The sequence below is a fragment of the Haplochromis burtoni genome, unplaced genomic scaffold, assembly GCF_018398535.1.
Source record: "Haplochromis burtoni strain Fernald_Lab_line unplaced genomic scaffold, NCSU_Asbu1 Contig_67, whole genome shotgun sequence".
Classification (NCBI taxonomy): Eukaryota; Metazoa; Chordata; class Actinopteri; order Cichliformes; family Cichlidae; genus Haplochromis; species Haplochromis burtoni.
In genome coordinates this window covers 1,705,889-1,719,476 of record NW_024582428.1, presented here as the reverse complement: position 1 = coordinate 1,719,476, position 13,588 = coordinate 1,705,889, and the positions used below count along the sequence as shown (strand labels likewise).

At 38.8% G+C, this 13,588-nt stretch overlaps 1 protein-coding gene across 3 annotated transcripts in view; it reads right to left on the bottom strand.

The window, feature by feature from the left end:
* pde4dip (phosphodiesterase 4D interacting protein) overlaps window positions 1-13,588 on the bottom strand; it is a 91,600-nt gene that overhangs the window by 67,460 nt on the left and 10,552 nt on the right. For all 3 annotated transcript variants that reach the window (XM_042221462.1, XM_042221461.1, XM_042221460.1), the window contains exons 2-3: window positions 11,626-11,669; window positions 10,255-10,322 (exon numbers count right to left, since the gene is read on the bottom strand). In XM_042221462.1, the coding sequence (XP_042077396.1) occupies window positions 10,255-10,322; window positions 11,626-11,632 (75 nt within the window). In that variant the 5' untranslated portion in view covers window positions 11,633-11,669. The remainder of the gene's footprint in view (window positions 1-10,254; window positions 10,323-11,625; window positions 11,670-13,588) is intronic.

Here is a 13,588-nt window from a genome sequence, read left to right as displayed (position 1 = left end):
TTTTCTACTTGGGGCAGAAAGTCGTGACTTGAAGTAGACACTCCACCCTTTTCCTTGGTTTCAGATTGGGAGGACTAATTCTTATTCCCACCCAATGAACTGCTCTGGCGCAAGCTACGACCAGATGAAACTAACAAAACCAAATCATCCACGAAAAGCAAAGACAAGATCCTGAGGCTACTAAAGCGCGAAGTGGCAAAAGGTTTCCTTTAACTTCTGTCTCTAAAAAGATTATCAGTATCAGTGAAAAAGGAAGCTCTGGCAGAGTCCAGCACCCACTGGAACTATGTCTGATTTATTAATGGCAATATGGACGATGGTTGTGTAGGGATCGAATAGCCCATAAAAATTGGCCAAAAACCTTATACTCCCAAAGCAACCCCGATGAACAAATTTCATCTCCCAAGATGACAAAGATCCCACAAACCCTTGAATATCCAGTATTCCAAGATCAAGAAAAAAAATGATTCTTCCTCCTGAATCTGGGGTTTGACCAGTGGATGTACTCTCTTCATTCGTACCCTAGCACAGAAATTTCTGTTGTTTAACTACCTCATTGATTTCTCCCACTCATGGGTGAGTAGTTCCCTCTTTCCCAAACTCTGCCTCCGTCACCAAAGTGGGGCTGAGGAGATCCTTGAAATATTATTTCCATTGCCTGACTGTATCTTCCACTGAGGTCAGGAGCAGCCCATCCCCACTGTACACTGTGTGAGTATCACTTTCCATTCCTGAGTCGCCAAAACTGATCATTGATCTGTGACCTAAGGTGTCTGGATAACATGCAATTATGAACACCATTATGCTTGAGCATGACACTTATTATGGAGAAACAGTGGTACAGGGAAGGCCAAGAAAAGCAACCCTCAAGTCTACAAAGGAAAACCCCAACATGCAGAGAATCAACCAAGTATATCCACCCCTGTCCACTGACTCTCACAAAATTTCAAATCAATTCAGATCAGTTCCGTTTTATTTATATAGCTCCAAATCACAACAACAGTTGCCTCAAAGGACTTTATATTGTAAGGTAAAGACCCCACAATGATACAGAGAAAACCCCAACAATCACATGACCCCCTATGAGCAAGCACATTGGCGACAGTGGGAGCGGCAGCCATCTGCTGCAACCAGTTGGAGGTGAGGGGAGGAAGACAAGACAAAGACATGCTGTGGAAGAGAGCCAGAGATTAATAATAACTAATAATTAAATGCCAAAAGGTGTATAAACACATAATGAGTAAAAAAAAAAGGTGACTGAAGAAGTAACATGGTAATCCCCCAGCAACCTAGATCTATCGCAGCGTAACTAAGAAAGGACTCCGGGTCACTTGATCCAACCCTAACTATATACTTTATCAAAAAGGAAAAAGAGGAGAAATATGCTCTCTCTTTCTAGTCCTTGTCAGTAATCTTGTTGCAGCATTTTCAAAAAATAAAAAATGGAGGCCTTTAAGGCATTCCTGCAGTTTAACTAATTGGTGTGTGTTTCATTGGTAGATAAAATCAGGTATCATCTGCATAGCAGTGAAATGTATGCCTTCTGATGATTCTGCCTAAGGGAAGCATATATAATGTAAACAGAATTGGTCTTACATAACGCTGTGGAGCTCCATAATTAACCTTAGTGTGTAAAGAGGTCTCTTCATCTACATGAACAAACTGGAGTCTATTAGACAGATACGATTCAAACCATTGCAGCGCAGTACATTTAATACCTGGGGCATGGTCTAATCGCTGTAATACAGTTGTTATGGTCAACAGTATTGAACGCTGCACTGAGGTCAAGCAGGAAAAGCACAGAGATGAGTCCACTGTCAGAGGCCATCAGAAGATCATTTGTATCCTGCACAAAAGTTGTTTCTGTGCTGTGATGAGCTTTTAAACCTGACTGAAACTCTTCAAATGACTCATTCCTCTGAGTCATTTGATCATCTGAGCAGCTGTTTTACAACTACTCTTTGAAGACAAACAAAGGGGAACCTAATATTTGAAGAGAGTCCAGCCCTTCTCCAGGAGACTGGTTTCAGAGCCTGAGCCATGCATCAACATGAGCATAAGAATATCTAGCTGGTATCTCTTAACCTTAGGCACTAGCTCAGGCTCCTACCCCACCAGACAGGAGATGTTTCATGTCCAAAGAGCTAGTTTCAATAGCCAGCAATCAGACTGTCACGACGTCTGCCCTCAACTGCTACCCAATACACACTGCACCTGACACCTATACCGCCTTCTTCAGCCTGTCGATCAACAAATAACATAATTGATCAATGGATGTTGTTTACCAGATGGCAGTTTTTCAAAACATAAAATATTTATTTTTTACATTTAAATATGTAATATTCATACACTGCTCAAAAAATTAAAGGAACATTTTGAAAACACTTCAAATTTGAATGCTGGATTTCTATAAATGACTGGATAATATGTTAGGAGCAAAAGGATACCATATCATTTGTTGGAAATAAAAATGATCAACCTACAGAGAGCTGAATTCAAAGACACCCAAAAATCAAAGTACAAAAATGATGTGGCAGGTTAGTTCAGTTTGGAGAAATTTAATTGCAGCAACTCAAAATGGTACACTGTAGTCTGTATGGCCCCCACGTGCTTGTATGCATGCCTGACAACGTCAGCGCATGCTCCTAATGAGACAATAAATGGTGTCCTGGGGGATCTTGTCCCTGATCAGGACCAGTGAGGTCCTTGCAGTTAATATTTCTAGCAGTCTTTGTTGTTATAATGAAATCATAGTCAATAAAATTTTGAATGTGTTAGATTTTTTTTTTTTTTTTTTTTTTAGCTCCACAACAGTTTACATGTTTGTTGCCATTTCCTGAACAAGCTGTCATGAATTATGGTCTTGTAAACCAGCTATTTTCCTCAGGTGCTGATTTTTAGGATTTGTGGAGGGTACTCAGACTGTGGTTTCTCTGCCTCTCTGACCCCAGAATGAAAGACTGGCTATACTATTAGAGTAATTGCAAGATCTGGCCTTGCACTAAGTTTTTTTTCTTTTTTGTGCCATTTTGTTTGTAACTGTTTCCATATGATTGGTTGGACTCATGGGAGGACAGATGATGAAATATAACACACAAATCCCATCTAAATAACAGAAAAACACACAATAGAGCTTTCTGTATATCAAATGCACACATTAATATATACAAGCGTGCACACACACACTCACACACACACACACACACACACACACACACACACACACACACACACACACACACAGTTGGGGTTGTGATCAACTGAGTTGTTTAAAAATGATTTGCTGACATGTTAGAACTCCAAAGTAAAATGTTTTAATGCTTTCAAGGAACGACATAAAATACAAAACTGTCAGAAATAAAACATTAAAAAGTTGTGATTATCAAGGGTGAGTCAGTGTGGTTATGTTATTGGTGGAAGGGGCTGGAAGCAGATTTCTGTGCATTTTTACTGAACAATTATCATCCATGACCAATGCTGTGATCAACTCAATATGTCTTCTTTGACCCAGCGGAGAAGATCACAAATTGCACAAGCCTGGGACCAATTAACAAGTTATAGGCGTGCATGGACTACCAGCATACTTTTCAAAGTCGATTTGTCTCTCTGTCCAGCTGGTGGCGCTAGTGCATCTCACTGAAGCCTGTCCAGATTTCCACTGACTAAACATGCTACTCTTTCCTATGGCCCACAGGCAATACAAGGTCCTGGTCTTCTGTGCGTGAACACCAATGCATATACCAAATATTTCAAAGCAAATAACAAATCAAAAGAGAAATTGTGTTCTTCCACCTCATTGTTCAAACAGAACAGACTGAGAACATTTCTGTTTGTCAGTGTAAGGCAGCTAATTCAAGTTTGAGTAGATCTGCTGATTTACTCAAAGCTGAGCTCCTCTTTATTGATCTGCTGCATGTCTGAGTACTGCTGCCGTGAAAACTGACTCCTCTGCTGTCAGCATGTCTTAACACTCATTAGCTCAATCACTGGATACCCTGCAAAAAATATGATCAGTACCTACCATCCTTGAAATGCATAGAGTCAAGCAGCAGAATTTCTTAGCAGTTTATCACAGAGGGAACAGGCAAGCAGAGCTGGCCCAGGAGCGCTGGCAATATTTAGAACAAAACACACAGCTGTTCACAAGAACAATCAACTGATTAGGAGGCTGTATCTTTTCATATTTTTAACTTTGAGGGTGCAGACAAACAACAATAGTGTCAATACAATAGTGAGAGATTTGAGAAAATCAGTTTTGGAGCTCTGTATCACAGTTCAATATCAGTGAACTAATACAGATTTGGATGGCATTTCCTGAAATACAGACAACACTCTGACATTTATTTATTTATTTTTACAAAAACTGCAGAATGTCCATTTCCTGTTATGAAGGACAATGCTCTGTAAACTTTACTTTGATTTTTAATTTTTTGACAGAACAACTAGTTTATGTCTCAGTGTCTCTTGTGTCTAAATAGAAGTCATGTCCTAATTCATGCAAATGAAAGCAAAAAACTTAAATATCTCTGAAAGCATTTAGATTTAATGTCCATCGATTTATTGGAATAATATGAATTTTAAAAATCTAACACCACCACCACTTTAAAAATGCTAAATTGTAGCTGATGTTTATACAGCGCTCACCCCAAACAATTGAATAGTTTATGTTTTATCATACTTTCTATTTATGGAGCGAGACGGAGCATCAATTAAAGATTCAATGTCTTAAGTAAAGTGTAGTTTCTAAACTGATTTCCATGTCATGTGAAATCAGTATTTTATTCCTTATAACCCAGTCAGAATTCTGGCCCCCACAGGTTTCAGTTTCAGTTTTTTATTTGTCATATGCAAGTTAGCACAGGGTCAACATTGCAATGAAATGTGTTTGTCGAGCAGCAGTCACTCAGCAGCATGTGTGTTGGCTGTGTGCTCATATGGCACAATCATTCAATCAATCAATCAATCACTCCCAGATACTATTGATCTCAACTCATTGTGTGTACTGTATAAAGCACACCTATACCATGAGTCATTAAGCTGAGATGTAAGCTAAACAATAGGAATTAGGTCCAACCCATCAATATATATGTCCTACTGGATTTTGGATACAAAATTGGAATAATAAGCTGGCCACAGGAGGTGACAGATGCCACTCGCGTCAAGACATGAAAACTCCTTACAAAGCATGGAGGTCACTAACCATTCGTCCAGCACCCTGAGGCTCTATGAGCAACAGAAAGAAGGAGGGGGAGGAGGAGTGAGTGTCAGAGCCACAATACAGGATGAAACATGGAGCATCCGCAAATACCTCAGGAAGATGGGCCCCTGAGATGAGCCGTTCCAATAGTGCCTCAGACAAATGAAGATAGATGGGGATGAGGAAGAGGAACTATAATGAAAGACCAAGCCTCTGCATGGCATGTACCATCAACAGATCGAGTGGATCAGAGCACAGAGGCTCTGATGATAGCAGCACAAGGAGAGACCTGAAGCACCAGATCCACAGAGGCAGCAGTTTACCAAGACTGACAGGACCCAAGGTGGCGTGTGTGCAAAGATGCCCCTGAGACTAACCAACACATAGTAGCAGGACGCAAGACGCAAGGTTGAACCATATACACTGAGACAGGTAACGACCTCGCCAGTGAAGCCAGCAACCTTGCCAGTGCAGCCAGTGACCTCAAAAAGCAGAAAAGCACAAGAAGCAAAGTGAAGATAAAAGACTCAAGAGATGAAGGCAATTACCAGAAATGTTCCATTTAAATCACACACAGACCCGGGTCAACTGCAGGATCGGCTGTCTTTTTTTTGTCTCTGTACAATATTGAATGCGATCCATTACTGCCACTCTGGTAATGGTAATCCATCTCTGACAGACCTTTCATAGCATATGTGGCTTTTTGGAAGTGAACACTGAGACTGAGGGCAAAATAACAGATTAACAACCCTAATTTGTCCTGAGGTTTTAATGGCCAAAATTATATGCAATCTTCCCCCTGTCTTCTATCAATCTCAGCGTCACCGTGGTCGGTTTGAATTCACATTTATAGTCAGCCATGTGCTTTCAATTTCTTCTGTGGACTAATAAAGGCCATTTGAGAAAGGGGCATTTTGATTGGGTGATTTCTCTTTTTTCTCTTTAAAAACCTCTGGACTGCAGAGTGTGAATGTTTGACAGTTACAAATGCTGCTCTGGCAGGTTCACATTTCTTTCAACCAGCCAGCGACAGGACTGATTCTTTAAGCTGACGCAAATGTGAAGAGAAGACAAACTGTACACACACACACACACACACACACACACACACACACACACACACACACACACACACACACACACACAATCACACGCAAACACAAAACCTGGATTCAATAATCCAGACTGCTCTATTAAGATGAGAGGCCGAACATACATAACCACTGTCAGAAAAACTCAATGTAAAACTATGGAGGAAATGAAAGTTCAACAAAGTTTAATGTGATCCATCAGAATATGGAAATATTTCAGACAAGAACCCAACTGTACTGTCTCTGCGCCATATTGAAAATTCGTTGTTTCCATTTCTTATAGTTTGAGAGCCTGAACTGTAAATACTTCTGCCTGACGAAATTCTGATAAATCGTTTTCTTAGTCTTACACTGTGACTTTTACAGTTTTGTGCCAGGTTTCTGAGATTTACCACATCTGAAAATATCCAGTACAATGAAACCTCCGCGTGGTATTGTATTGTTTGCACATCCATACTAGACTAGTGGAAGAGTGGAACGTCAACATTTTTTGTAAAAGACATTCCCACTGTTAAAAAAAAGGTATAGAAATAACAGACAAAACATTTGTTTCACAATTTATCAATCAGAACTACATTCAGAATGAATGCATCCCAAAGTATTGCAGAGTCCTCACAAAGTGTGGGACAATTTTCACAATTTTAAAGATTTGCACACAAATAGGAATATCTCTGCAAAGGCAGATTTCATTATCAGTTCCAGTTAAAGAGAATAACGCCCCAAATATGGCAAAATCCAAAGTCTGTAGTCTATATAGCAGGGGTAGGCGACTCCAGTTGTTTTGAAAGGCCAAGACAGATTCCAAACCACTGCTTTGTAAAGACATTTTTTATAAACGTGTGCAAAACAAGGCACTTCAAAAGTTTTCACTGTTTACTCTAGTTTGAGTAAAGTTAAGCAATACATTATTAATGGCAGTACCTGAAATCTTTAGGTACTGGCATTATATAATATATGCGATATATAAAACTAGTCTGGTACTTTACATGGCAGCAGTTTAAGGAAATAAACATATGTATAAAATCTGTTTTCTGGCTCACTATAAAAATGACCAATCAAAATGTCTGTGTTAAAATAAACAAAATCAAATCAAAAATAAAGCAACCTGAAAGGCAATTCTACCATCTTCAGTTACTTTTTACCATAATCATATTATCATATTTAATCTGCTAAATCTGTTTTCAAACTACTGTGTTTGTCTTTGACTTTTCCACTATGCAATCCTCTCGCCCCCTTTTTAGTGACCACAATTGTTCGTTTAGAGTAGCAGAAATGTTACTGACTAAATTTTGGAATTATTTTAGATGAAAATATAAAAAAGAAAAGTAAACATCAATTAGTGCTCGCCAGGTTCAAATTTAGATGATTGTGTAAAAAATGTAAAAAAGAAAGAAAAAAAAAACAACTCTTTGCTGCTTGGAAGGATTTTTGCAGGTCTGCAACACATTGGCTCTAATTCCAATGGAAAGCACTAGTAGTATCATCCCACTTTTCTCATCTTTGCAAACAAAACCAGTAGTAAGTTGACTCCTAGTCTGCTCTATATGCAGTACTATGTGTGTACAAATAACCCGACTCATCCTTTCATCCCTTCGTGGGACCGTCAGAGGGAAACTTCAAAGCTACCCACACACTGTAATATGGCCTCCAACCAACCAGCCCAGCCTCTTCCTGTAGCTTCAGAGAAAACACAGTGTATATGAAATGCACAATATGACAGTTACCATGGAGCGGTGACGTTCTTCTTCTTGAAATCTGAGACATAATTGAGGTTTTTCTGCTCTCTACTCTGTACCTGTTATTCAGACATAATTATGGTATTCTGAGCTGCTATAAATGCTATTAGAACTAATCTCATTAGCAGTGTATTGCTCAAGGACTTTTTTGATATTTCGAAATCCTGAACCATAAATCGAGCAAACAGCAGTGATAAAGAGACAACCCACTTCCACTAAGTCACATATTATTTATCTGAAAATGTTGGATTTCTCTTTGTACTTCAGTTTGCTTAGAAGTAGAAAAATATAAACTTAGTAATCAGACAACAATTAAACATGAATAATCACAATTACCTCATTACACTACAATGCTCTGCATTACACTGCCCTTCCATTCATTTTAACCATTCCTACAGAACAGCATTTTTTCTTATTTTTAAAAAGGAGACAATCTGGTACAGTTTTAACACAATAATTAGGCCTGATCGGTAATCTGGTGTCCCTGAACAGAGCCAAACACTGGAAGTAGCATGATTCTCCCATAGCCAGCCAGTTGTCTGTCAGGCCCTAATTTGATTCACTGAACTAGACTGCTCTACCCTATCTGTGGTACTCATATGGAATCATTTAATAAATATTAGGATTTACTGTGAAGGATAAAGCATAGAAGGAGACGGTGGTTCAGTTTTGGTAAAAAATCTAGGATTTAATTGCAGGTATCTGTGTGTGTTCTTTGCATACATACAGGTTATGGAAGTAGTTTTGCAATCATTAGTTGACAAACTTAAGATTCCACCCACTCATCTCTTTTGGGTCAAAAACCTGATGTCACTGTCACACAGTTGTGATTAAAAAAATCAGTAGCATAAAATATAAAATGAGGTGTGAAACAAATCTTTTAAAATATTAACTGTTTATTTGTTACCGCCTGTTTATACATTCAGAAATAACCTTTTAGAGAAACAAAAATTAATCAGGCAGTTTGTCCTGTGAAAAAATATGGATTCGATCTTCTCTGGCTGTAGTTTCAACTTTCATACCGTGCTTCACTTCAGGCCAAACTCACCACCGTTCAACATTATTACAACCAGCAAGCCCAGCCTGTTTTTCATCTATACTTCTGTCCTTCAATAAATGGGGTAATTGCAGCAAGCACCTACAGAGTTATATCACACCCATAATGCTAGTGGCAGAGTTCCCAGAATTCATTACTGTGGGGTAGAAACAGACCTAGAGGAGCACCATGCCCCCCCATTTCATTGGTGTTTCATACAGACTGTTTGATTTCTAACCTCTAAAAATATTTTGCATATGCAAGCTTTTAAAATGCATTAATCTCTCTATTTTTATATGTGAGTCTGTATTTGTGTTAACCATCTGATCATGGAAGTGGACAGCAAGGCCGAAACGTTTGACATTGCTGTTAAATATATCAAATGAAAATGAGCTAGAACACACGAAGTGTTGGTGGCATCAGCTGCAGTAAGTAATGTGAGCAGAGAATGCTTCACATTATAAAATAATGATTTCATTGCAGTGGCATTTTGTCAGGCAATTTCTAAACTGTATAGAAACTAAATGTAGAAAAAACAGTGGCTGTATCATTCAAAAAGCACCCTCGTCACGTCCAAAGAATCACCAGCAGGGATGCGTTTGATACCTTTTAATATCACAGTTTTAAAAATGTGCTGACACTTATTGTTGTTTTTGTTTTTTGGACCTTACCGTAGGCAGTGAATACACAGTCTGCAGTTTTTCAGTTTCAGTTCAAATATACCCCAACACAAGAATCACATACTCCAAACAAATGACACCTCGTGCACTAATGAAGCACACCAGCAAACCTGACAGAAATAGTAGTCGACTGAGTAAGAGATCCACAAATTAGAAATAGTTTTACAGTCTGTCTAAAAGTGGCAAGACTGTGGAAAACCAGCGTTAGCCAAGGGAACTCTCAAAGTCATGAGGACTTTCGGTTGCCACATCAACTTCCTCAACGCACCTAAATAGTAATTAACAGTGGGCAGAGGCAAGCCTGGGCCTGTCTGACACACAGTAGATGACTAACACTAGTGTAGTCTCATCAAGTTCACAACTCAACAGCTATTTTCTTGCAACACTAGGAGATATTTGTTGTTTCTATCAGCTTGTTTCTATCTACACCAAACTGTGACATATCTGGCCTCGGTCAGTATCAAAGGAATGCTCTGCTTTCTGCACAGGTTTGTAGCTGAGCCGATATCCTTACCTGTTCAAACTCTCTGAGGCTGTGCATCTGTACTGGGGGTCCTTTGTCTGTTTCGTCACCTGAGAAATCTGCACAGGTAGAAGAAGAAACATGTACACATCAACCCATTACTCGCAGAGGAGCTATTCTGCTGCAGGAATTTAATACCCTTAGGGTTTTCTATGTTTATAGCTTCATAACACAGAACAAGTCTGCTGTATACAGTGTGTTTAATAGTAAAAAACAAAAAGCATTTGATCTGCGAAATGCTGTTTAAATCTCCTCATGAATGCTTCCTATTTACAATAAATTTGCTCTAGTTTCTGAGAATTATCAGTGCAACAGCAACGGGTGAAATTTAAACACTTCAGGGTTTTCTGAGCAACGTCTCTGAGACTGTGTGATCAACCATCACCTCGTTATAAACCCATTAAACCTAGATACAAATGGGCTGTGTGTGTCCTTATACACACACTCATAGAATTGATATAGTATATTGTGGTCCAATTTAAATATTTCCAGAGGTCTAAAGACATCACGAAGCCATGCTTATCCCCTATAACAGGCCAGGAGTTTTCCAAGAAAACTCCATCCAATACTTAGAATTCGATTTGTATAATAGTTTGAATTTTATTCCTTTAAAAGCAGGGGCAATTATCTGCAGGAGAAAGGGGGTGGTGGTAGTGAAGGGCAAGATTCCAAGGGGTGTAATCACGTTAGTTTTGGCAGAGTTTATATTTCTGGCGATTCTTTAAAATTGCAGCACATTAAATATGATTAAAAAGTTGTTGTGTAAGAAGTTAGAAGGTATCCTGGATCAAGTGCTGAGATGTTAGCTGCTGCAGTGCCTGCAGCAAGCCAGGCTACGAAACACTACAGAACACCGATATGAATGACATAATAGTAGAAGTATGCAAGCACACATTTTGTTTGATTGGACTTCTCAGAACCATCATTAACATAATACATTACTTTTGTCCAAATCCTCATCACATTTAAATCACACTTTAATACTGTGAATTTTGACAAATAATTTCATGTCATTGTCCTGGTCTTTGACCCAGGACTATGATGAAGCTAGAAGCCAGAGAACAGTGATGCCTGAGGTAATCAGAGCATTCAGGGCAGTAACCACCAAACTGGGTGAATGGATCCAGCAGATCCCAGAAATCACTTTGGAGATCTGTCCTAGGAAGAGCAAAGATACTTCACAGGCCATCAAGCTGCCAAGGTAGGGGTATTCTTAAGTTATAGGACCCAAGTTTGAATGATAAAGGCAGCTTACTTACAAAGAAATGAACATTGTTTAATTTTTAGAAGCAGGAGAAAATGCACATTTAAAAAATAAGACAAGCACCACTTTGCATTTGTAATACATTAGGAGACACTTACCCATCATGCTTTTCGGCCTGGCCCGTTTATCTGCACCACAGTGCCTGAAAACAGAGACAGCTATCAGTAAAGTCCCTGAACATTTTCCCATGTGTCTTCACCAGCAGCCGCATAATGATCCTTATCTTTGCACTAAACTTGTTTTCTGCTGGAGTCCTGTCTGCATGATGTATGAGTGAAAATGTAGTAAGTCGTACAAAGCAGTAGGAATGAGCAGAGCTGCTTCACACTGCCATGTCAGAGAAGCTAACACTCACATGCTGCTGGTGGAAAATGAGTCAGCAAATGCTTCAAGTCACACAGCCATCAGTCACCAATGGGGAAACAGTAAACAAAGACAGCATGGAATAATCCAAGAACTCCTTCCACCAACTGGCCGTGAAACTCTAACGGGGCTTCTTAGAGACTTCCTCATTTTTGGGACCTAATGTTAACTAACCTGTGCACCCCTGCTAATATACATGAATTACAAGCCGCCATATATAGGAGAATACTGTGATTGGGTGAGGTTGGTTAAGTCATTTACACTCCTGAACCGCCGTTATGTATTTAAAATACAAAATATGAGTAAATGTATTCCGTTACAGTTACCATTTAAAAGGTGGTATTTATAATACAGTTACTTTGTTGAAATAAAGGGATTACATGGCAGTCTTTTCCTGTTTCATATGTTAGGCTGTCCCCTCTCTATTTTTGGTAATTCTGTGCCGGTGGAAACCCAAACAAAACACACATTAAGAGGCTCTAATGCCTGTGTCTCAACCTTGCGGCCTGCATAATGACGTGACAAAAGATTTTTTCAAATTATTGTTCAAAAAATTATTTAATATAAAGGCAATTGGCAGAGTGTTACAGGTATAGCCCTAAAGAATGTAGCCTTATGGGAAGTGTAGCCCAGTTGTAAGTAAGCTATTAAGACTCGACTGTACACTGTGTTCATGTTTTCCTCCAAAACAATAAGTTCCGTTGGAGCAGATTTTCAACGCCTCTCTCTGTCTCTCACTAGCGAAGTTGACCCAGACAACAAAGTAAAGCTAGATTACAGCTACAAGCCCGACACGGAACCTGACGTATTAGCCAGAGGTCCCTTTACTACGGTTTGGAGCCGCTGACCTGTTCTATATACGCATTCGCTGCCAAAAGTGCAGCTTTACCTAATGTCCACCTACTGTTACTCATTTAGATTAAGATTTAAACATCTAGTTGGTGTTGGTATGGCAAGTAACCTTCAGTAATAGTAATAAATCACACAGCAATAGTACATTCATGTAGTTGTAAAAAGCATGATAATGTATTAAGTAATCCAAAGTATTCAGAATACATTACTCTCATTGAGTAACGTAACGGAATACGTTACAAAATACATTTTGGGGCATGTATTCTGTAATCTGTAGTGGAATACATTTTAAAAGTAACCTTCCCAACACTGCCTGTAACTGGTAATTTTAAAATACTTCATGGCCTAATGTTATAAACTACCTATCAACAACTCCGTGCAGTGATTGATAGATGGCTAACTTTTTTGCTAACATTACTTTGCCAAATTACTTCACCAGCTAATATGATTTTTTTCGAATAACTGATATGATGATGATATTTATTCATCAGTAAATCATTTATTTGCCAAACGCAAAGACTGAATTCATGTGAATTATTGGTTGGCAAGCTAGCCAATTTTGCAGCCTGGAACACTGAGAATCAGAATCAGAATACTCTATTGATCCCTGGGGGAAATTATTTTTTGTTACAGTGCTCCATTATAAACCAACATAAACCAACATTAACAAGACAGACAATACGCTAACTAAGAATAGTACTATATATATATATATATGTATATATATATATATATATATACACAATGGTCCTTTTAGCTATTTTTTCTGAGACACTTAAGTCACTAAATAATCCCACATGCACACATCCTTTTCTCATCTCATTCTTTTGATGCGTTCATGGTTAA